Raw genomic sequence first — 26603 nt, 5'->3', positions numbered from 1 at the left:
ACCAGCCACTCAGTAAGTCACCTCATGCAGTACTGTCTAGGCCAGTCTGAAATTGCTTTACTGCCTCTTTACACACACATCATTCTCAAAGCCATCAGCAATGCTATCAGTTCTTATAGGTCAATATGAAAAATGATTTGTTTGAACTAGCCATTTAAAATACTAATCAATACAGAACACATAATTTTTATGTTTTGTCCAACCTCATCACGTGTTGTAGAAGTGAATAAAGCATGTGTGGTATTATTCAAAAACTTTGAAATGATCTTTAAATCTTAATTTTTGCATTGGCAGTCATTCCAATGACCATATCATCAAATGGTTCTGATGGTATAAAAAAATTGATTTTGTTATCGATTGTTTAGAAATAATACACGAGGGACCATATCTTAACAGCCGTTAAGATATGGTTCCTTATGCTTAATTTCTGCCCAGCAGTAAAGTTGTTTAGACACTCGATTTAAAAATTTTATGGAATTTACAACTGTGTTAAAAAAACTTTTTTTTTTTTATTCCGACGTTTCGATCTTCACATCATCAGATATCAGATATCTGGCATCAGATATCTGGATAATCCTAGTAAGGATTACGGACAACACAGCAAACCACATCCAACAAACGAAGAAAGAAAACCTAATTTCCAAATTTCAAAGACTAAAAGAACGACAAAACCAGCCGCCATATTCAAAGTTTGCTACAGTGAACAACAACAACCAACCAGAAGCAAGAAACAACAGGAGCCACCAATCACCCACAGGTATCAATAACATAATTAACCTATCTAACCACGCTCTAAACAAAGATGAAATCTCTATACTTAACAAAGGTTTAAATTTTGCTATAGCACCAAAAATGATAGACAAACTTGAAGTTATTTGTAATATGGAAAGAGGCCTAAGATTCATACCTAATAACATAGCAGACAAAATACGTATAGAAACTGCGAACATTTTAAACCATAACAAAACAATAACAAGCAACATAACTATACACGAATTAACAGCGATAAAATCACTTAAAACAAATCCGAACATAGTAATAACCAGAGCCGATAAAGGAAATGCCACTGTCATTTTAAACCGTACCACTTATATAGAAAAAATGAATCTGCTGGTCTCTGACAATAACACATACAAATTAGTTAACTACAACCCAACTAACAGAACAAAAAACAAAACAGAGAAACTACTTAAATCAATTACCACATGGCCTGAAAATACAGTCAAAAAACTTCCCTCATTACGCGCGCTCCTCTAGAATTTACAGGCTACCAAAAATTCACAAAGAAAACACCCCGCTAAGACCTATCGTTGAAGGAATTGATAGCCCGACATATCACTTAGCCAAAAAATTAGCCGCAACACTCAAGGAGTTGGTAGGTCATTCCCCTTCCTATATCAAAAACACACATCACTTCATAAACATCATCAAAGACATTACATTAGGAAATGTCTTTGATGATGTTTATAATGATAAACATCATCAAACAAAATTTGATAATGGACATTCGTAAAGAGGGTAGAGATGTCAGTTTTGACGTCTCTGCCCTCTTTACGCAATGTCCCAATCAATGACACAATCCTTCTCCTACAGAACAAATTCCCTCCAGATATCACGGCGCTTTTTGCGCATGTATTATGGTCGGGTTATTTTGTATGGCAAAACACCTTCTACTTACAAAAAGAAGGCACAGCCATGGGCTCGCCATTATCCCCCCCCCCCTCCTCCATTGCTAACTTTTACATGGAACATTTTGAGCAACTTGCCCTAGATTCCTCTCCCCTCTAAAACCCAAAGTCTGGCTTAGATACATTGAGGATGTTTTCGCGATCTGGTCCCATGGCCGCCAGACATTAGACACATTCCTTAGCCACCTAAACAAACAACACAAACGCATATAGTTCACAATTGAAATTGAAAAACACAACACACTTCCGTTTCTAAATACACTTGTCACACGTCTTCCCTCGAGCAATCTTTCCTTCACTGTTTACCGAAAACCGACACATACGGGACAACATATACACATAAACTCCTACCACCACCCAACACAAAAACTAGGTGTCATCAACACACTAAAAAACAGAGCTCAGACGAATTGTTCCAATGAACAGGCACTGAAAGACGAATTTAAACTTATCAGTAATAACTTACAAAAAATGGATACAGCTAAAACACTATAAACAAAATTCTCTACAAAACTACAATAAAAAACAAAGACAAACTAGACTACAGTAAAACTATAACCATTCCCTACATTAAAGGAATATCAGACAAAATAAACAGAGTACTACAAAAATACAACCTCAAAGCCACCTTTAAACCTCCTGCAAAATTAAAAAGCTTACTCAACTCATCCAAAGACCCACTCCCTCCACTAGCTCACCCTGGAGTATACCGGATTTATTGTACTTACAACATATATAGGAGAAACAGGACGCACAATTCCTATTAGACAAAAAGAACATAAACGACACATTAAATATAATAATTATGGTGAAGCTGGCCTTTCTGATCATGCCCTGAATACCTTACACAGAATTGATCGGAAAACCACCAGCTGTTTACATCACACTAGAACATGGTATGAATGGAAATTCAAGGAAGCCTGTGAGATTATCAGCAATCACCCCAATCTGAACAACGATGGTTTAAAAATCCCAAACATATGGAAGTTATATATTCAACTTTCCTCACCAAGAACAACTATAAACAGGACTGTAGAAAATCCAGTATTGTAAATCAGAAATAAGAATTGTAATACTAAAAATAGGACACAAATTGTTTCTGAAAGAAAACCATCTAAAAGAATGTTTATTCCTGTCATTGTAAAAATGGAATTTAGCTTGATGTAAAAATTTATTTTTTATTTTATTTTATTTTTTTAATAATTTTTTTTTCCACCAGAGGTCACGCCAGTAGAATAACATGTGATCAAATCATTGTTTCTCTAGCTTACAGTTAATGATGTAACTCAGCTTGTCCTGTATATTTATGTACGCTCCAGATGATGATCTTGATGTGAAGATCGAAACGTCGGAATAAAAAAAAAAAAAAAAAAAAGTTTTTTTAATACGGTTGTAAATTCCATAAATTTTTGAAATGAATGCTAATCACCGTGTAACCCTAAAAGAAAAGATTGTTTAGACACTATTAATGTGGGGAAACAATGTTGATTATAGTGGGTAATATTTGACATGGTTGTTCTAACAATTGATATATAAGAGGAAGAATTCACCATAAAATATTATTACCAGAATCACTTATGTTGATTCAAATGTCTTTATTTGTAAAATTTTCAGCTAAGTTTCATAGCCATTGTCAATATATTATAAATTATAGGAAACCACAAAAAAAGAGAACAACAATTCAATTGAAAGGATGTGATATAATGTGCACTATTGGCTGCAGGAGAATACCTCCATCTGCATCAATAGTTATTCAAAATAAATTACAATAAAATAATTTAGTTAATAAATTATTTTTAAATATAATTAATTACAAATTAAGGAATGCATGAATGGTGAATATTAGTCAGTATAACTTCCCAAAATTGGGAAAGTTTTAGGCAATCGTGTTTTTTTAGCAAATGTGTGCTTCACAGCTTTCTTTGTACAGTCTTTCCAGAAGAAAATAACTTTTATGTTCCTAGATATCTATCTTTCTAACCACCATTCCTGACTTTCCACAAACTGTAAAATTTTATTTGTTTTTATACTGTAAGATTTCTTACTAACTGATATGTTTCTGTCATGCAGTGCCAGATTTATGTATAAGCTAAAAAAAGCTACAGCAAAGGGCCTCGCAATCTGCTGGTGCCTCAAATAAAAAAACAAAAATATATAAAAATTGATAAAAAATATTCGTAGAAAAATCTGTGTCTCAAGAAATATTGTCTGCACTTAGCATCGTGTGTATAGAAAGCGATAAGTTATGTAGCATATCTTTTGATGACATAATTAATAATTTTGCTTTTGGGAAATCAATAAAGAAAATGTTTTAAGTTATATCTTAGATCCTTTTAGAGGATTATATAATATAATTATTTCTATTAAATATTGTTGTATTATAACAATTTATCCACTCCATATTTTCAATATTAATTTATTATACATATATATATGTACCTGTATTATTTGGAATTTTGGGTACCCAATTTTATGTGATGTCTACTGTCAAATTTTCACCTGAATAAAAGATTCATTTTTTATATACTACCAATTATGTTGTTATATTAATTTAATTTTTACATTTTATTTTCCTATTTTAATTTAAAACTTTCTGTTCTATGAGCCTTATTTGTCGTTTTTAAAACCCTTTAATTATATAATTATTTCTGTGATTTTGTAAATACATACTTTATTATTTTTTTTAATAAAAATTAAAAGACAATATATTTTCATATATTAAAAAGGCGTATATATTTTAAATTTTTCTGAAAACAGTAGAGGGCCTCTGGGTTTTGTATAGCTTAGGGCCTCAGCAAGTCTAAATCTGGCCCTGCTGTCATGTCTCCTATTTTTCCTTCTGCTACTCAAATTTTCTGAGAGCACATTTCCTTAGTTTGCAAACTTAATACCTTCCTTATCTGATCTAAAGACAAATATCCTCCCTTTCTTATCCTGGAGTTTACAGAATTCCCTGCCTCTTGCTGCTTATTGTTATTGACAGACTGGTTGTTCTGCACAAATTCATCCTGAAGAACATCAGGAATACAATTCACTTAAAGAACCCAACAAATCTTTGGTTTAGCAAGCCATGTATTATCTACAAAACACAGGATTCAGTAGAACAAAACTAAAATGTTACACAAAAGTTATTTTCTTCTGGAAAGACTGTACAATGAATGCTGTGAAGTACACATTTGCAACCCAAACCTGAACAAAAATGATTTCCTAAAACTTTCTCAGTTTTGAGAAGTTATACTGACTAATACTCGCCATTTATGTGTTCCTTAATTTGTAATTAATTTTTCGTTGTATTTAAAAATAATTTATCTGGATATCTATTAATGCAGATGGAGCTATTCTTCTACAGCCAATAGTACACATAATATCATGCACTTTCAATTGAATTGTTTTTTTTTTTTTTTTTTTTTTTTTTTTTTGTGGTTTCCTATAATATATTGACAATGGATATAAAACTTAGCTGAAAATTTTACAAATAAAGATTTGAATTAACTTAAGTGATTCCGGTAATGATATTTTATGATGAGTTTGATATGGTTGTTATAGAAATAGGAAGTCATCAAAATTTTAATAGAAATATTTTTAAAAAATGCTGCAAATATACAAAATCCATCTTCTCAAGGCAAAAAGGCAATGAAAAATTGGTGTAGGTGTGGTTAGTTGTAGCTTGTGGAAACAGAGAGATTTAGAGTCGGTGTCCTCCCTCAATGGGTCTTTGGACTCCCTGGAGGTGTCACGTAATAATAATAATAATAATATTAGCTAGCTCACTTATAATGGAAAACCTCTTCCAGATTATGTTATGCCTAAATATCTGTTATAATTCTCTTTCTTGAATTCTTGAATATGACATGCCTTCTTACCACACTCTTACTCAATTTCCAGAGATGATCTTGCCACGAATTGTAAAATCTCACTTGTGTTTATGCGGTAAGATTGCTTACTCATATGTTTCTGTGATGTCTCTTTTTTTCCTTCTGTTACTCAAACTTTCAAGAACATATTTCCTTAGTCTATTCTTATATATACAATTCCATAGGGCCAATATAATTTTGGTTGCTGACCATTGGATCTTTTTAGTTGTTTCTTCATCTTCTCTAAATCCAAGTGATTCATCTGAGTGTAGTCAAGTTATTGTATAATGCCTTTAAATTATACCTAAGTATAAGTTCAGACTAGTCTACTTTTATAGGCTGTTAACTTCACATCAGCTGCTTGGGATATGATAGTCCTATAACTCATTTTTTTTTTTTTTTTTTTTTTTTTTTTTTTTTTTTTTTTTTTTTCAAAACATGAAAGGCACTGGAATTAGTGTATGGCTGGAAACCAAATTACTTATAAATTTGAACTTTAATGAGCTGTGCAATATTTTTTAAAAATCTCTTTATAAATCAAAAATTGTTACTCTTTGCAGGGGACAATGACTTAAAGATTGTTTGTTTTCTCTGTATATTATTGTTAATTTCAGTAATAAGTGGAAATTGAACTTCTCTCTCCAAAATAAGTTATCTTAGTAGTGTTAAACTATTGAAGAATATCATTTTAATACTTTAGAAAAGCTCAATCTTGAAATTGTTTTGAATTCTAGAATTTGCTTATGGAGGACACCCTTTTCCATTTTCTGGCATATTTGAAATTGCTCCAAAGGATGCTGATGATTTAGGAGAACAATTTAAGTTCAAGTAAATTCGCTTTTATTATTAACAACTTATGTTCCTTATTTTGTAAATCATTAAGCAGTAGTATGAGAATTGCATGTGTATAAATTTTTGTTATAGATATTAATAATATGCTTAGTAATAAGTTTTCATCCTCAAATTCCTGACGTGTACCTTCGAGGGGGGGGGGGGCACAAGATATTATGATAGCACTATATAAAAAAGTTACATCATTACTGACTTTTGATTGACAGTTTTCCTCTGAATTAATCTGTTATTTGTTAAGACTCTGGTATTATCAGATCTTAAATTTCTATCTTTTAAGGCACTTATCACCGTATCAATCCACCTAGATCTTTTTCTTGCCAACCTGGCAAAGAACGCTTGTTCTGTTAATCTTTCTTCTCCCATTCTGTTTAAGTGACCATACACCTCATATTAGCTCTGCTAACACATTCCTAAATGCTAACAATGGCAAGGTCTTTCTTAATATCCTCATTTTTAATATGATAATGCCATCTGTACATTCCTTTAATTATTTTCAGAACTCTCATATCCTTTGTGTCCAGTATGAAATCAAATATTTTATTTCTAACCCAACTCTCAGATCCATAAGTTAAAACTAATTTGAACAACTGTTCAAATTAGTTTTAACTTGTATATGTTTGAGTGTGTGTGGGAAGTATTTATTTTTACTTCCTCACGCTTCGAGTGAGTGAAACTCTTTAAGTTTAAATAAAAAGAAAATACTGAAACTAAACTCCTAATTAACCTTGCACACAGTTTCATATCTCAGGATGTCACTTAAACATCATAACCTTTCTATTCAACCTTAATAACCATTTAAATTCTTTCAACCCATTAAGAGATTGGGTCTTCACACTTTTGCAACCAAATAAAATTCTTTAATTTACCAAAAAAAAAAAAAAAAAAATCATTAAAAAACAGACTGTCAAATATATACAACATCAAATCAACTACTTAACTGTGCAAGAGCTAGTGTGTTCTTTACATTACAACTCCAAACAACATGAAAAAACATTCTAGCTCCACAGTTTCCTTTCAGTTATCATAAGCCAATAATTCCTATACAGACAAAATTTCTGGCAGTTTCTTGCTACTTACAGAAACATATTCCTTTTTGAATTCACACAGGAGAAAGACTAACACAATTAAAACCAAGACTGCTCTGAATATGACAGTAAGATAGTTAAATTCGTCTTGCATCCTAAAATCACAGAACACTGAAGAAAACATGCCTTCATCCAATGCACTTTCTATATGAAAGTAACAAGAACCGCCTTTGAATACACTACTAATTATTAAAAATTATATCAGCCATACATCACTTTAGAATGGATTAATTTTCTATATTATCAACAGCTTTAACTTCAGAACAAATTTGCATTCTATATGAAAGCTTCTGAAGAAATAACCAAAGTCATATCCATTGTTAGAAATCACATATCAGACTGAGAGTCCTAAGTAAAACAAACTTTACTTGAGCCCATTTCTATGTGAACTCAAAATCATTCAAGTTCCATTCAGCTTTAACTGAAATTGGAGTCTCAGTAACAAACTATGAAGAAGACATTAATTGATTCAGCTAGGGAGGTATGTGGTGAAATTGTCTACAGGTATAGAAAACTAAGAACACCATGGTAGACATAAGAAGTTAAAGAAGCAGTCCTGGAAAAGAAGAAAGCATACCAAAAGTTTCCAGCAAACAAGTCAGCAGACATCCTAAAAGAATACAGAGAAAAATGTAAGCAAGCTCAGCTATGTGTAAAAATAGCTAAACAAAAGTCATGGGAAGACTTTAATAAGAATATGGAAAATAAATATTAGGAAGGTGGCAAAATGTTCAGGAGGCTACTGAAAAAGCTTAGAAATGGAGGACAGAGTATTGTAAAAAGAATCAAAGATGATAAAGGTGACAAGAAAACTGAAGATAAGGATATCCTGGATGTCTGGAGTAATTACTTTGAAAGACTGTTAAAAAGCACCTAGCAGTGACAGAACCATACTAGAAAATTTTCAACAGGGATGCAAAGAGAAGTCTATATCAATACTTGAGATAGAAAACGCTGTCAAAAGCTTGAAATGTGGTAAGGCAGCTGGAGTAGTGGTATTCGCCAGAAATGCATAAGTATGGAGGTATCAAAGTTTTACAGTGCATAATTCAGAGTGTCTGGTCAGAAGGTCAACTTCCTGATGATTGGTGCAGAGCTCTCATAGTACCCATCTATAAAAAAAAAAAAAAAAAAAAAGGAATAAAGCTGAATGTGAGAATTATAGAGGAATTTCTATGCTAGGTATTCCCAGTAAGATTTATGCAAGCCTACTTGGAAAAAGGTTGAGAAATATTTTGGAAGAACAAGCTGGTTGTTCTTCCAAATAAAGGTTGTCAAGATCACATTTTCACTTTAAGGCAAATAGTTGAGAAATGGTGGGATTATCACTAAGATGTGTTCTTAAGTTTTGTAGATCTGGAAAAGGCATACATGTTGCCCAGAGGAAAGCTTTTCAAAATACTTCAATTATATGGGGTAAATGAAACATTATACAGGCAATACATAATCTGTATTTAAGTATTTCAGTTAGCAGTTAGAATTGAAGAAAATACAGGAAGATGGTATAATGTAACATCAGGGGTAAGACAAGGATGCACATTATCTCCACTCTTATTTCATTTATATGGATCATGTTATGATAAGAAAGTGGCGTTAGGCATGATATAAGAATTGGATATGTCAAACTTAGCTCTTTTGCTTTATGCAGATGATGTTGTACTCCTAAGCACATGTAGTGCAAGTCTCCATGATTTTCTAGCTAAATTGAATAACAGCTGTAACAAATATGGCATGAAAATCAGCAATAAAAATACCAAAACTATGAAAATAGGAAGGAGCATATTAAACTTCAGGTGGATTCAGAAGGAGATCCTATAGAACAAGTAAAATATTTCATCTATTTAGGCACAGTTTTTAGCGAAGATGGCAGTTTAAACCTGGAAATAGCCAACAGAATAAGCAAAGCTGGTATGGTGGGTAGCCAGCTGAATAAATTTATATGGAATAAGTGAGAAATTAGCCAAAACACCAAACTAGCAGACGGTGTTCAAACCAGTTTTAAGTTATCGATCTGAGAGTTGGGTTAGAAATAAAGCACTTGATCGAAGACTAGAGACCACAGATATGAGGGTTCTGAGAAGAATTAGGGAGGTGAACCAATGGCATCAGTGGCAGAATCATATTAAAAATGAAAATATTAGAAAGAAACTTTACATTATTAGCATTCAAGAATGTGTCAAGAGATCTAATCTAAGGTGGTATGGCCACTTAAATAGAATGAGTGATGAATGATTAGCAAAACAGGTGTTTGATGTGAAGATGGCAGGAAAGAGATCCAGAGAGGAAGTCCAGGGTCAGGGTGGATTGATTCAGTGAGAAGTGTTTTAGAAGCACGAAATATTAGATATGACAATATTGTAGTTCTCACAAGTAATAGACTTGTTTGAAGGAAAATTGTTGATAGGAGATTAATAATAATATAAACATAATCACGTAGTGTCAAAGTAACCTGAACACTCCTTAGAGGTACAAATCAGGAGATTGATTATGATGATACACACACACATATATGAGGGTTGTTTGAAAAGTTTTAAAAAAATTAAGTTAAACACATTTTTGGAAAAAAATCACCTTTATTTCTCAACATAGTCTCCCTCGAGGTCTACACATTTGGTTCAGCGAGTTTCCATTTTCATCCCATCTAAAAAGTAGGATTTGTCAAATTGTGCAAAATAGTCATTGATAGCCTTGATGACATCCTCGTTCAAAGAAAATCTCCACTGAGCCAAATTTTTAAGTTTGGGAACAAGAAGTCACACAGGGCGAAGTCTGGAGAATACGGTGGATGTGGAACCAATTCGAACCACAATTCATGCAATTTTGCCATTGCGATGGTCGATGTGTGGGATGATGCATTGTTTTCATGAGAGCACTTTTTTGTGCACCAATCTTGGTCGTTTTTTTCTTCAGTTCTTCTTTTAAATGGTCCAACAACGACGCATGATAGACTCCTGTTATTGCCTTACCCTTTTTCAAATAGTCTATCATGATAATTCCTTGGGAATCCCAAAAAAATAGTAGCCATGACCTTCCCAGCTGACAAAACGGTCTTTGCTTTTTTCAGTGCTCTTTCAGCGGGCATTGTTCCACTGTTTTGACTGCTGCTTGAACTCAGGTATGTAGTGGTGGTGGATCCAAGTTTCGTCTACATTATCATCAAAGCAAAAAATCCTGCAAATTGTGATTAAACGTCGCCAAACACTGTGTTGAAATGTCTTTTCGCAAGCATTTTTGATTGACAGTCAACAATTGCGACACCTGTCACACACACAGCTTTTTCATGTGTAATTTTTCATACAGGATATTATACACCCATTCAGTTGAGATGCCTACAATCTCACGTACTTTCACTCAGCAGTCTTCCATAACGATGTCATGGATTTTGTCAATCATTTCCTTCATAGTGACCTCAGTCGGGCATCTGTAGTGCACTTCATCTTCGATGGACTTGCGACCATGTTTAAACTCATTTATCCAAAAATGCAGAGTCCCCGTTGAACTGCATCTAACTTGGCTTTGATCTGCACAGCCGTCCACTTCTTCAAATGAAACTGTTTTATAACTGAAACTCGTTTTTCTCCATTTATATGAAAAATGCGAGCACGGTCATTTTAAATGTTTGCCAAACAAGAACTACTTGACGCACGTAGCTAAAATTTTGCCAGGGGTCATACATGCCGACACTGGTATGAATGAATGGTCTATTGGAAATTTATCAAACTTTTCAAACAACCTTCGTACATCTTTATTTGCTTTAGAAAATCTTCTTTGCATAAGTTATTATTATTATTAAATGAGCACCTCCATGAAGTGTGAATAAATTGGGGAGACCCAATCTATCCACAATCTCTCATACCTCTCCTTAAACCTATTAACAGACAAAGCACTCACAACTAACTCTGGCAACTCATTCCACTCATTCACAACTCTACAAACAAAAAATATAGTCCTCGCACCCTATTAACCACACCTTTATTCAACTTCCAAGGATGATATGGGAGATACCAAAAAAGGAAACGTTCTAGCCAATTGCTGAAACATTTCCCCTACATCAGTCTTATAAAATCCTTTAAGCAACTTAAATGCTTCTATAATATCACTTCTTTTTCTCCTATCAACCAATTTCTGCAATTCATACATCCTCAATATATCCTCTTATGGAACATTCCACAGACCATCCACCATCTTGATCTCTCACTTCTAAATCTTCTCCACTGCTTCCTCATCCTCAGAAAATCAGACTTGAGCACAGTAATCCAGATTTCGATGTATCAAGGCCTTATGAAGAGGAATAACAACTTCCTTATTTCTACTTGTTAATGCGTTCTGTGTTCATCAATAGCCAAGTATCATATGGGCTACCTTAGCAAACTTTACAATATGTCATAATAAATTTAGTTTAATCCTTTATCCAAGTAAGCAAACAAAGTTTGCGCCTGAAAATATCTTCACGACTGAGGTAAGGCGGTGCAACACCAGGCAACTCCAAGCAAAGGTGGATCAAGCTCTCATCACTCCTTGTCTCAGTATCTCCCATAATGCAAAGCACATCTTCTTGCGGACATGTATACTGCACCACCTTGCCTCAGTCCTGAAGATATTTTCAGGTGCAAACTTTGTTTGCTTACTTACACTTGGATGAAGGATTAAATTAAATTTATTATAGTCTAACCAAGTGAATAAACTTCCATTAACAATATGTCCTCTGAACTTTAACTCTTTCTGTCACAACCCCTAAATCTCTATCTTCATTTGTTTCCTGGAGTACATTGCCATCAATGTGATACACAGCTCTTGTAATCGATTTATCCCAAAACGCATAATTTTACATTTCTCCACATTTAACTGATAGCCATTATCTTTTGCCCATAGTGACAGCCTATTTAAATTTTTCTGCAAGCTCTCAACATTTTCTTGATTAACTATTACTCTTTCTAATTTTGCATCATGAGCAAACAGTTGAATATTTCCTTTCAGGTTATTTTGTGTATCATTTATGTACAAATTAAGCACTAGTGGTCCCACCATTGAACCTTGTGGCACATCACTAGTCATCTGTTTTCTCCTTGTTTTTGTCCGTCCATATATCACTTTTTGATATCTGTCCAGTAGCCACCCTCTTATCCACATAACTAGTGTCATATCCATTACCATTTGTTCTGATTTGCATAACAGAGTATCATGTGGTATTCTGTCAAATGCCATTGCAAAATTGTGTAGACATTTCCTTTGTCCATCTCAGCTGTTACTCTGTTGTTAAAAGTTAGTAAATTACTAAGGCATGACCTACCCTTCAGAAAGCAATGTTGCCCCTCATACAGTATCATATTTTTATTCACCCATTCTTGAATTCTCTTTTTTACCAGTTTTTCTATTACTTTTACCACTACTCCTCATATGCTGATTGGTCTATAATTTGCTGCTGCAGTCTTAGAACCTCCCTTATGCAAGGGAATTATTTTGCCCTCTTTCCACTCTCTTGGAACTTTACCAGAGCTGAAATTTAAATTAAAGCACCTAGTCATATGCATTACCAGTTCTCTTGCACATTCTCCCAAAACTCGAGCTGATGTCCCATCTAATTCCACAGCTGTTTACATTGAGATTCTGCAATATCCTAAGAACCTCCAATTCATCCACCTCTGTTCCCACATTAGTGTCTGTCACATATGTTAAGCAGTGACCTTACTTGGATGATATACCCTTGCAAAGTGGTCACTTAGTAACTCAGCTATTTTATCTGCTTCTGTCACCTCAATGACCATCATCACCACACATTAAGGTTAATCTTTCATAGTCATTCTTCCTCTTACTTGCCATGTAAGGAAAGAACTCTTTGGGATTTCCTTGGACCTGCTCTTTTAGATTCTTCTCATAATCTGATTTTACCTTCCTTGCCATGCTGATCACCTTTTTTATCTGAGACTTGGATCATGAGCTTGCTGGTCACCTTTCTCTGTATATATCTTACACAACATTTTTTTTTTTCTGCTGCTCATTCTTAATGATATTACTCATCCACATAACTGCTACCCAGTTAACATTCCTGGTAAACAATTTAATATTGCTTCTTATAGATGCTCCTTAACTATCTCTCATGCTGTACCAACATCCTTCTCTTGTAGGATTTTATGCTATTGCACAGCTTCAAGTTTCCTCCTAAGCTCGTTATAGTCAACTGACTTGTAGTTCCTTTGTAAGTATACTCCTTCTTGAGAGAATATTCCTCATGTTTACAATCTCCTAAGTCAAGACGCATGGTCAATTTCACTAATCAGAGGCAGTGTGGCCACCTTGGTTATGGATAGCTCTTCTGATCCTATGACAAGGTCCACTATTCTCACACCCTTGGTACCCTCCATCACGTACTTCTTCAAGTAATTATCTTTCAGTAGGTGTATAAATTCCATTTCCTTCCTGCCATGCGATCTTTCTTCCTTCCAGTCTATATCTCCATACATACCATACAAAAAAGGAAACGTGTGCTGTGTCCTTGACATCACAGGACTCATCTATTGCAGTTGATAAAGCTGAAGCTAATTTAACGTCTTCGAATTGTTGGTTGGTCACATTTGAGGACATTGTAACTGTCCTATCTGCTACTGTATTGGCAGATAACGGTATGTTTTTAATTTTATTTAAAATCTCTTTGTTTTTGAAATCCCGAAAAAGTTCTTCAGATGCATTAACAAAACAAAACGTTTTATGTATTCACCATCTGTGAATGTTTCTCCTCTCTTAACTATCTCCTGACTCACTACGAAGCTTGCAATGTTAACATCATTGGCATGCTCTCTCCAATAATTAAATACAGAACTTGATTTTTCAACATTTTTCTGAAGTTCTTCAACTGCTCTCTTTCTCGTGTCACTGACAGGATATTTTCTGGCAAATGTCTCATGTTTTGTTGTGAAGTGTCTCTCCAAATCTGACTTTTTGTTGTACGCCAGTTTTTCTTGGCAAATAAGACAGGTTGGAAGGCCATCTGAGTTCAAGATAAACGCCAAAGATTCAGTCCATTCAGTTTTAAAGTCATGATGCTCGTCTGTTGTTTTTCTTAGTTTGTTGAAAAGCATCCTAAACAATATTGTATATTTTATTTAACATGTTATATAAATAGATTATATAAAAAGAAAATAAAAAGAACCAAGTGGTTATTCAAAATAATAAATGACTGTAATTCGAAAATATAATAAAAATAAATCTCACGAGTAACACGTTTTATTGTAACAGTTGCACTCGAAATAAAACAGCGTGGTAAATCATGACCGTCAACGTATCTAAATATAATATAACCAATATTATATATATATATATATATATATATATAATAATTGCTTTTATAATAATAATTGCCAGGTTGCCTTTATCACCTTAATACAGTTTCTGGATGCACCTAACCAAAAGAGAATACTAAATTGCAGAAACAGCAAAGCGACACGGACTCCGCGTTTACATTGCACCATCGCCAACGTTGCCTTGCCTAGTAGAGGGCACTCGTTTTCTCACTTATTAGTCACTTTGTTGCTCTGCAAATGACCTCAGATGTCAAGTCACCCTAAAACTTAATCCTAATTAGTCACTTTGTTTGGCTGCCATGCCCACCATGTGCTCAGCCATCTCCTCCACTCCCTCTGTATACCTCCACACTCACTTTCCCCTCACTGACATCGCACAACTTAGTGCCATGAAGTTTTGCGAGACCTATAAAACAAATGAAATCACCATTATGTGAATAAAATCATTTAAAAATTTTATAAATGAAACTATGATAGTTTATTTTCATTTTCAATTTTACTTCAGAGCCACATGTACATACCTAAAGAGCCGCATGTGGCTCGCGAGCTGCAGTTTGCCGACCCCTGGTCTAGGACATACACTACTAATATATGCAAAGATTGGTCTCATGGAACCAAGACAGAAATCGACTCTGCTATTAATGGCGTATGCAAAAGTTAAGCAAGTTTGAGCGCAGTTAGTAGTTCGGAAGGAGATCAATCTTTCGATGCTGTTGGCACACTCTCCCTCGATGAGTCTTTGGACTCCCTGGAGGTGTCACATAATAATAATAATAATATCTATGTCATATTTTTTTAGATGACCTAATTGCTTATGAAATTGTAAAAGTCCATATCAGAAATGTCTTGTAAAATGTGTTTGTGTTATTAATATTGCCTGGGCAGTTTCAACTGACAACTGGCTCCTTTCATCAGTCCAACTCCTCCCCATGGGGACACCTGTTTGTGGTGGAAGGAACCTCATAGTGATGGTGCTGCTGGCCTTTTTAATTCTTCCTCATTTTTCTTTGCTTTTCATCCCATATTCTGCACTCTACTTCTCCTGAATCTTTTTTAATATCCTTTCTTCCAGACCACCATCACCTGGATCCAGTGTCTTGCCATGATTGCCATGCAGTGCAACCCATGGACATCGGTTAAGGGAAGGGGATCCTGGTAGTCTTGCACTACTTTGGCCTCAGCTATGGCAAAATGGGTGGTTTTGGATGGCCTGGCCAGGATAAATTGGCTAATGGGCTTGCCTACAAAAGTGAATGGTGCTGCAGTGGATCATCTGGGGGGAACTCTGGCACTGAACAAAGAAAAAATCTTTGAGCATGAATCCTTTATTCTCAAATGTTTCAGGAGACCCTGTTGAGGTCCCTTGAAATATTTGAAGACAAATTCATCCAAATCTAAAAACTTTCCAATGCCTTGGAGGAACCCAGAGTGCAAGACAGCTAAAAAAAAAATCAAGACAAAGCATGGGGTATGTTTTATAGATACCCCACCACATCAAACGTAATAGATGACATCTTCCATAATGTGATCAGGGGACCAAAGCACATTATGGAAGATGTCGGAGTCAAAAACAATCGTGGATCCATTTTACCTCATTGATTATTCAAGCAACCATTGCAAAAATTGAATTTTAATATTGAAACAGCAACAAGAGAAACAGTTTTTCTACCAATGAGACTGTGCCGTACATTCAGCCATTTGATAAGGTGGAACTAAAAAGAGCTAGTTTTTTTGTGTCTCATCCCAGTGCAGTTGGTCTTGATGACATCCATTATGAAATGATAAAACATTTTTCATCATCTTCTATGGATCTCCTTCTCTTAATATATAACAGAATACTTACAGTTGAAGAATTTCTGGATTATTGGTGCACATAAATCAGTGCTTTGTGAGATGTTACAACTGTTGTACAAAACGAAGACTCTTCATTTTGAATGTTTGGTTGTGTTAGATTCCCAGCCATATTGGAATTAAGGGAAATGAGACTACAAATGCAGCTGCTAGATCAGCTCATAATTTCACATATTGTTTGACAGTTCGCTGTACAGACTACAGACATTTTATAAGATCAAAGCTAATTGCATGATATTAAGCATTGGCAGTCTAGTCGACATAGAAACAGAAGACAGGATTCTTGCTAAGCTTCACATAGGTCATGCTTATCGCACATATTCTTATTTACTGAGGGCTGATGACCCGCCTATGTGTGCATAATGCAGCATGTTTTACCATTTATAATATTCTGGTGAGCATTAACACTTCATACAAGAGGAATGAAATTTTTACTTATCTGGCTGAGCCATATATTCACTGTGACAGATGTTATCAGACTTGGATAAATTGCATATGTTTTTAACTTTTTACAAAGAATTAATTTATACAAACACATTTGATTATAAATTCTATTTATGTATAGATACTGAATTGCTTCACTTTTTTTTTTTTTTCCATATTATTTATTGATTTGTCTCTTTATTGACTGTTTATTGATACCTTGTGTATTGCTGTAATCTTTGCTATAGAGAAGTATGACATTTGCTGTCCCTCGCTAGTTGTCACACCACATTTTTTCAATTGCCACTCTTAGATTCACACATACTCTTCACATAATGCACTTCATTGAATATTTCATCTTCATCTATTCTTTTAATATGCCAATGTCAGTTTTGGATATTGGACACACAACACATGAAGATGGAAGAATATTTAACAAAACCCTTTTAAAATCACAGAGCTCTCCAAAATGCTTGGCCCAGTTTTCCACTGATTCTGGGAAAATATCTTATAAATTGTTGACAGGTTCAGTAAATTCAACATCTCTGATAACAGAGATGTTATAGTTGTAGCACTTCAAAAACCAACTGGCAGTTGGTTTTTGAGGTCTTGGACAGCAGTGTAAAAAAAAGTTGCTCATTTCTGTTGCGTATTTGTTCTGTAGGGGATTCAGTTTTTTTATTTAGCTATCCACAAATGTTCTCTCGTTCAGTCTCTTTGTTAGTGCTAACACATTTTACATTGGCAGTGAATGAACTTGAACCAGACAAGGGACCGTGGATTATTTAAAACTGTAGATAATGATGAGGATCTTTTATTAAGCAGATAAGGGAAACTAATTTTTGGTTTTTCAAACCTTTTTGGCTGTAACCTACAACAAGAAATACATTTTACATCATGTGATTCAGTATACAACACACACCACGTGTGTGTGTGTGTGTGTGTGTGTGTGTGTGTGTGTGTGTGTGTGTGTGTGTGTGTGTGTGTGTGTGTGTGTGTGTGTGTGTGTGTGTGTGGTACATTTACCACATATAATAAAGTAAAAACAGAAATGTGACAAAATTAATAACAAATAAAATTATATTAAGTTTTAAATACAACATAGAAAAAAAAAAAAAACTCAAACTAAATGCAAAAACAGAAATCAGTAAATATTTGATTTAATGCAATTGATGTGCTTGCCTGTTCATTTCAATATTATTATTATTATTACCCCAAGACCTCATGGAGTCAAAGTCTCACCTGGGAGGTCCTTTTAGAAACACATATATGGAACACATGAAGGCAGTGTTACATGCATATCTAGTGCATTGTTCATATTTCTTTCTTTCCGGTCATCTCAAGGTTGGAAATCCTGGTTCACATAAATAGATTGTGGATGGTAATGATATTAATACACTTTCTACTAAGTAGTGGAAATTCTTCTTTAATCTAAAATAATGATAAACTTAATGTCTTATAATCATTCTTCATTGTAAATAACGAACTAAGCTGTAATATTTCATTTTCTTCTTTAGGCGCCAAGTTTAATTCAGTTATTGATTCAGAGTTATGAAAAGCAAATTGATTTTCCAAACATTTTTCTTTAATGTTTCAAATTTCTCTTCTGGAATATAATAGTTAAATGTTTGAGACAGAGAAGTGAAATTAACAATATCTCTAGTTTTATTTTGTTCAGGCTGTCTTCACTGATAATGTTTTCTCTTCAATATGCTGCAACAACATTGGGAATGTATAGTTGCTCAAGTGAGTTAACAAGATATTTGCAAGCTATGAAACAAAGAGAAGCATCTATTTGTTTCATAGTTATGTTTGAAGCCATGTACAAAATCAAATCAAACTATTTTAAGCCATGAATTTGTGAGATCCACTCTCATTTTCAATCTCTTTTTTCATTTAAAAAAATGCCAATCATGCCACAAAATTAGATTTCACATCCCACTAATGGGTAATGACTTGTAGTTTGAAGAACACTAATTTAAACGAAGTCTGTATGTTGTATATTTTATGAATGTGTGAAATCTTTTTTCTGAGGTGCCTCAGATGTAAGGAAGGGCAATAGGTTTTTTGGGAACTGGGTTTTTGAAGAGGCTGGAGATAGTGAGTTCTGTTGATTTTGAAAAAGGAAAATCCATTGGCTATTTTTTTTTTTTTTTAATTCTGTTGCTTTCCCCTTTCCAAAATCATCATCTTCCAATCCTTCCCTCCACACACATACATATACCAAAACCTAGATCACAACAAATCTATTATCATCTCTTACATCCTAACCACTTCAGTTCATACATCCTTGAGAAATGCAACATATAGACTTTCTTTAAACCATATCAAAAGTTAGTTACCCTTATCTACTGTCCAAAAGATCTCCCTTCATCATCTATATCATCTGGGTGTCTGCTTTATTCCAACTCTTTCAAACTGACATACTTTGAAAGAGTTGGGATACAGTTTAGGTTATCCAGGAAAAACATATATCCAAATGGATGAATATATGAATTATATCCATTGTCTACACTACACCCATTCTTCCAGTGGAAGAAAATCAACCTATTATACAGAGAAATACAAATCTGAAAAACTATCCTTGGAATCTTCCATGGCACTACAACATTCTCCATATTTGATAAATATTGTTACTTCCCCCATCCAAAATGTTTAAGATGATCATCTTGACACCTCAGCAAAACAATCAAAATCTGAACACTGTACTCATGGAGGCACTAATTAGAACCTTAGGATCCTCCTTTTACACTCAGTCTTTGTTTAATACCTAGATATGCACAGGTATCGTGTATATCTTTGTGTCCATGAAGATGTCCTGGCGACCAATATTGATTTAATAATTTTATAATTAAATAAAGTTAATTATTATCCTTAGATGTGTTTTCTATTCTAAACATACATGTTGTTGTTTATGATGTATCTTTACAACAGACATAAGCTAATACATAATGAATATATAAGCTAATAAAATGTTGTATAAGCTTATATATTCATATTAATGTACTATTTCTTTTTATTAGGGTGATTTAATTTTACCAAAAATATCAAAATTAATTTTTTCCCCCCAAATAGGCAGTCCGTATTAATTGGACATACAGATTTTACAGATACTGACATAAGGCAGATTATTGAGGAGTTGGGAAAAGATTTTCGTGGCGATCGTTATCACTTGATGAATAAGAATTGTAATCATTTCTCTGGTGCTTTATCACTGGTGAGACTGTAGTCTGATTATATAAATTACAGCATAAGTACAATATGATTATAACATACAATATGCTTCATATTTGAGATATGTATCTGATATAAAGACATAATTGTGAATTTAAAAATGTAATAAGCTTATGTAACTGAACTTTTTTTTATTGATACCAGAAATTTGGTCTTGTTTTGAAGATTATTTTCAAGATAATAAACTAACACTAAAATTTGCTTTGAAAAAGTGAGTGATTGGACACATTGCATTAGTGAATTGAGCATGCATAGCACTAACTGTGCATGACTATTTAGATGAAGGTGGATAAATCAATTTCATGCCACTTAGTTTTCAGACAACTGTTATAGGTAGTTGGATAACCTGTATTTTTATAGGTTATTCCATTGCATATCTAATTTTTTTATCAGCATTTTTGCACTAATAAAAAATATTTAAAAAAATAAAATGAGTGATAATTAAATACAGTGATTTTCAAAATTGTGAGAACTTTAGACAGTCATTGATTTAAGTTTGCCCTATAGATTAATACTTAATGGCTTTCTTCAGACTATTTAAAATAAGGATTTACTCTTCTGTAGACTATCTTGTTCCATCTTACTCAGTAACTAGTCTGTATTTTGTAGTCCACAAGATCTGATTTTTCCAGTTCATAATAGAAATTGTAGTCTATGTTCATTACAAAGAAAAGCAACTGCAAACCTGGCATTTTGTTCAAATATGATGCTGCAGGAGTAGAGAATCCTGAAAAACTCTGCATAAGATAAATGATTTAATGCATTCTTCTTAGAATATAAACCAAAAGATATTGTAACTTTTTTTTTTTCTGATATCCTCCTGTGCTGACCATATGGAATCATGACTCACTGTTGATCTCATCTGAATAGGAGTAAATCATATAGTCATTTATCCTTTCTTTCATAGTTACACAGTGATCAACATTCATTATTAAAATATTATGGAAATAACTATGGTGTTGTAGTAAAACTTCAGTTGAATATAAACTAAAATTATCATCTGACGTTTCAACCTTCATATCAAGGTCCTCATCTGGAGTATACATACGTATACAAAGAAACAAGCTATATTACAATCTACATACTATGTTAAAGTCACACTAATTTGGTCAATTAACACTACTACCTGACCTCTGGCGAAAAAATAAAGAACACACAATACTTCATAAACAAAATTTAAAACATAATGCTCAGCAAAGATGATTTATTGGTCAATTTTAATGTTTCTGCCCTTTTCACAAATGCATTAATCAGTGACACAATTCTTCTTTTACAGAACAAATTTCTGCCCGATATTACTTGTCTCTTTGGCCACATACTAGAGGTGTCAAATAATAATAATAATAATACTATGTTCTGGTTACTTCATGTGGCAAAATAATTTTTATCTACAAAAAGAAGGTACAGCCATGGAATCACCACTTTACTTTGAAACCTAGAGTTTGGCTTAGATATGTTGATGATATTTTTGGTATCTGACCACACAGCCTTCAGACTTGAAACACTTTCCTCAGCCACCTAAACAAACAACATGAGCACATACAATTTACCATTGAAATTGAAAATCAAAACTCACTTCCTTTCTTGGATACACTGGTCACGTCATCACGTAACAAGAATTACAAATTATTATCAACATTTGTAGACAGTAGCTATAGCAAAAATATCATAATTTTATCTGATAACACTTTAATACATTAAAGTGTTATCAGATAAAATAAATAGAATTCTATACCATTACAGTTTTAATGCTACTGTTAAACCACCTATAAAATTAAAAAAAAAACATTTTTAACTCCTTGAAGGATCCTCTCCTCCCCCTTAGCCCACCCTAGGCGGTATGGATCCATTGCACCTGTAACTTAGCTTATGTTGATGAAACTGGATGTCGATAAAAACAGAACACACATAACACATTAAAATTAAAAATTTTGGTGAAGCAGGCCTCTCAAATCATGCTCTTAACACCCTACACCAAATTGATTGGAAAGGTGCCTTTTTTACATCATGCAAAAACCTGGTATGAACACAAATTCAAGGAAGCCTGTGAAATTTTGATCAACCATCCTAATCTAAACAATAATGGTGGCATAACAATCACAAGAATTTGGATTGCACACATTCAGTCCATGTATGCTCTTCTCCAGTAAACTTTTACTTTAGAACTCTAAGCAATAATTTCAGCCCTTATTGCCACCATCTATTCTGTTTTGTTCTAATTTATCTGTGAGTAATTATGTGAGAGCACATTTCTCTAAACTTAATATATCTCTTAGTGATTTGTAACCAATTAAAGGACTCTAGCTTTGATGTAGTAAGCAATTTGATTTGTAACCAATTAAAGGACTCTAGCTTTGATGTAGTAAGGTTTTTTTTTCACCTCAGGTCAGTAGTGTCAGTGGCATGTTAGTGTGATTTTAGCATATCATATAAATTGCATGTAGATAACCTTTATATGAAGGTCGTTATAATGGAAGATATTATAACAGTAAATAATTACAGAAGCCATTTACATAAATAAATAATTTATTTCTATAGAATTTTCAGCTATGTTTCATAGCCATTTTCGATACACTGCAGCAAGAAGAGATAAGCATAAAACCGAACAACAATTAAATTAAAGGCATGTGATATTAATTTGTGACATTATTGACTGCAGGAGGATAACTCCATTTACATTAATAGATATCAAGGAATAAATTAAAATTTTAAAAAATTTAATTTAAATAATTTCATAAAACAATTTTTATGAAACATTTGCATGGTCAGTATTAGTTAGGATAACTTCATTTTTCATTGCTTCATTTTCTTAATTTTTTTCTTCTATATTTTCTCAGAGCACCTCCTGACCTACTCCTGATTTTGAGTCTCCAAGATTTGCATCTTCAGACTCTCATATTTTCTTGAATAATATTTGTATATTTGAGTCTATAATTGATCTCTGAAAGCAGCTTAACTTTGTTGATTTTTAAAACTTTCTTACACACTTTTCTTTTCAATATAATATTCACTCTCATTCCTATTTCAAATCCCCTGTATATGCTTGTCTTCTGAACCAGCATAGAGATATCACTATCCAGAATAACATAATCAGTGAGATTTTTCTTATTTCCTGTGTCTTCTCTCTTTCCATATGAATTTGCATGCATAATGAACTAGTCCATGTTCTGAACAGAAGTACAGCAGGTACTTTTCATTATTATTAGCTTTTCTCTTTTTTTCAAAATTTTCCAAAAACATTTATGTATGTCTGGTATTCATTTCCTGCTCTGCTGTTAAGATCTCCAACAAGGACCAACTTTTCCTTTTACTTTGTGTCAACTGCCTTTTGTCAAATGACTCAAAAAATGCTTCCCTTTCTTTAATAGAATTTTCTCTGAGACCATAGGCATAATTTAGTATCATTCTCCAATTCTGCATTTTGATGTTTGACCAAATCTCTATTTTCAATCATTGCAAAACAACAAAGAGCAGTTCAGTCATCATCACAGATAAGTACATTCATCACTGGCATAATAAAACAATGGTTCTCATTAATTTGATGGCTACTTAATATATGCTGAAAAATGCCTACAAGTATTTTAATTCCAAAGCAATGTTAAAAAAGTATATGTATACTTTTGCTGATTCATCTTCTTGCTGTGAAATGAAATATTTTCTATCAGTTACCTGTTTAGCTCAACCACACGAGATGTAGTTAGAGCTTAACTGCTCTAACTACATCTCGTGCAGTTAGAGCGGTTACATCTTTACTTGTTTTCTGCTAATAGTGAATCCAGCATTTTTCTCTCTACAATAGAATATAGTTTTGACAAGATAGCTGAGAATTTTATCAGTATAATAATATTTATGTGCATCTTATTTTCTTATTTCATAATTCAATTAATAATAAATTTCCATATATAAATTATGTAAAGTTGTTTAAACAAATTTGGATGTCTTTACATAATACTGATATTGAGTTCCTGGGAAGAAAAATGTTGTGACAGATTATTTATCTAGATGTTTAGAAATAGATGCTAAAATACAATCTTCTTGGTGTCTTTTTTTGGATGAACAGATTAACAAAATAGATTTATTGAGTTAAGGAAGTCAATTTTCAAAATTGAGAAAATCCTTGATAGTTGAAACCCAGAAGGAAGATCCAATTTTGAGAAAAAATCTTTATATGAAAGAGAGAGATCATCAAAGAATTAAAAAAAGTGAATGTGTACCTGATGAATTTACTTTTCTGGCAATACTTTATCTAGATGAAGGTGGTTTATTGTTATCGAGATGGCTGGATGAAGGTAGGACTGAAGTGAGAATATTAGTTTCAAATCTAATAAAACCTTGGCTTCTCAACACTAACACAGAATTTGAAACAGGTATTTCTGGAAAGTATGAGAAGTGACATTAATCTAACTAAATCTATCTTTAGAGGTAATGCACCTTTACAGCCTTTTTAATACCAGTTAGACTATTTCAGTCTTTCTGCTATTGACATAATTCTATTAGTTCCTTGTTTTCTATCGATGCTGATTACATTCATTTACCTATCTTCAGTTAGGTCAGCTTTCAGCTTGAATTTTTTTCTAGTAGCTGACTTTTAACTCTTTTTTCCTGATTCATTGATAAAACATCAGAAAGCTTGTTTAACTGGCAATGTCCCTGGCCTGCATGGCACTTCACCATGCTGTACTATCATTTTGTTACACTTTGGTTAACTACCTTCTAATGGGAAGCACCACAATAAGGTGAGGATTGGGCATTAGGTCAGAAGCTTAATTTGGTTTGTTACATTTCTAAAGACTGTGGAAGTCGCTTTCCAGTTATCAAGCTTATTCATAAGCAACCTCCACTATTACTAGAACTTCGAAATTTTCCCATATGAGATAATAGTACTCTCCATTGGAATAAATGAATGCTGTTCGGTATGAACAATAGTGACTGCATTATTATTATCATCCCACTGTTATAATTTTCTACTATAGGAATATTCTGTTGGTGTGCAAGTAACATTTAACTATTTATCAAGGATATAAATAAATTTCTTCAAGAAAACAATAGCAGACAATTTGGCAACAAGCTGATTGCTTGTCATGTTTTGTTCTTAACAAAACATGTATATGGTGGTGTATGCTGAAGAACTAGTAACCAACAAAATTTAAATTGTTTAATGTGTAATAAAAGTGCTTCATTATGTTACTCTGTATGAATAATGTTATTCTAGTTTTTCTAATTTTCAACTTTCAACCATTGTTTTTGTGAACAGATTCTTTGTGGTAGAGACATTCCCTCTTGGGTAAATCGACTTGCATACTTTAGTTCCAGGGTGCCATTCCTGCAGCGCTGTTTACCAAAGGAATGGTTGACTCCAATTGCTCTTCAAGCATCAATACAGGAGAATGTAGATTCACCAAGCCAAGATAAGGAAGGACACCTCTGATATTTTATGAAATGCATTTTGGCTATGAACTACGTGTCGGTTGTTAAAGTGCCATAATTAAAAAAAAAAAAAAAAAAAAAAAAGTCTAAACCGTCTCTTCATTGTGCCTAGTCCTCAGTTACTTATGAGGACTAATTCATGATATATAAACTTAATGATTAGTGTTTTCTGTTCTGTTATTTAGAGCAGGAAGTTGTTATAAGGCAAGCAACTTTTTATATATCTAAGAATCGCATTGTGTTGCATATAGCATATAATTTACCTTACCATCGACAGTATTTTATGACAATAAAGAATTAATGCTTTTATTATGTTGTATATGGAAAACATGATAACATTCATACTAGGCATCTAGCATATAAAACAGAATTAATCATTTTTAATGTTTTATTAGCATTTATAGTTTGACACTTCCCTAATTTTTGAAGATAGTGTGACTTAAAAAGTCAACTTTTTTTAATTTTTTTTTCATATGATCTGTACAATTTAGAAATTAAACATTAATAAGTAAGACCTGATTTTTAAACATTTAATTTTGAAATGAGTATTGTCTTATAACTGTTATAAATATTGATATATTTATAGCATACAACATTTGCAACTTTTTGAAATTGAAAAAGATTCATTTTTAGAGCTGTCTTTAAGCTAATACTATGAATATAAACAAATTTAGGTAGTATTTATATCTTGCATATTATATTTTTCTCTTCTATATAAAATTTACTTTTATTTCAGTTTATTAAGTTTTATTGATGAGTGCAGAATATTAAAGATTACAGGATTTTAGTATACAGTGCCTTAACCTCCATGTCCCATATAATTTGTTTCACATAATTCTTGAGCGTTCTAGTTCTGGAAAATGTAATGAGGCCATGTTATGCTAATTCTTT

At 33.2% G+C, this 26603-nt stretch overlaps 1 protein-coding gene across 3 annotated transcripts in view; it reads left to right on the top strand.

The window, feature by feature from the left end:
- LOC150101453 (deubiquitinase DESI2-like) overlaps nt 1-26324 on the top strand; it is a 74046-nt gene extending 47722 nt beyond the window's left edge. The window contains exons 4-6 of one of the 3 annotated variants that reach the window (XM_090400613.1): nt 6277-6370; nt 20127-20268; nt 25540-26324. In XM_090400613.1, coding sequence (XP_090256739.1) covers nt 6277-6370; nt 20127-20268; nt 25540-25713 — 410 coding nt within the window. In that variant the 3' untranslated portion in view covers nt 25714-26324. The remainder of the gene's footprint in view (nt 1-6276; nt 6371-20126; nt 20269-25539) is intronic. The other 2 variants (XM_090400611.1, XM_090400610.1) reach the window with 2 other exon arrangements.
- Nucleotides 26325-26603: the final 279 nt, after the last annotated feature.

Source organism: Typopeltis vanoorti, chromosome 11 (genome assembly GCF_054136105.1).
Source record: "Typopeltis vanoorti isolate ZY-2024b chromosome 11, IOZ_Tvanoo_1.0, whole genome shotgun sequence".
In the NCBI taxonomy this organism is placed as follows: domain Eukaryota; kingdom Metazoa; phylum Arthropoda; class Arachnida; order Uropygi; family Thelyphonidae; genus Typopeltis; species Typopeltis vanoorti.
Note: the sequence above shows the minus strand (reverse complement) of the source record. Positions and strands in the feature narration are given on the sequence as shown.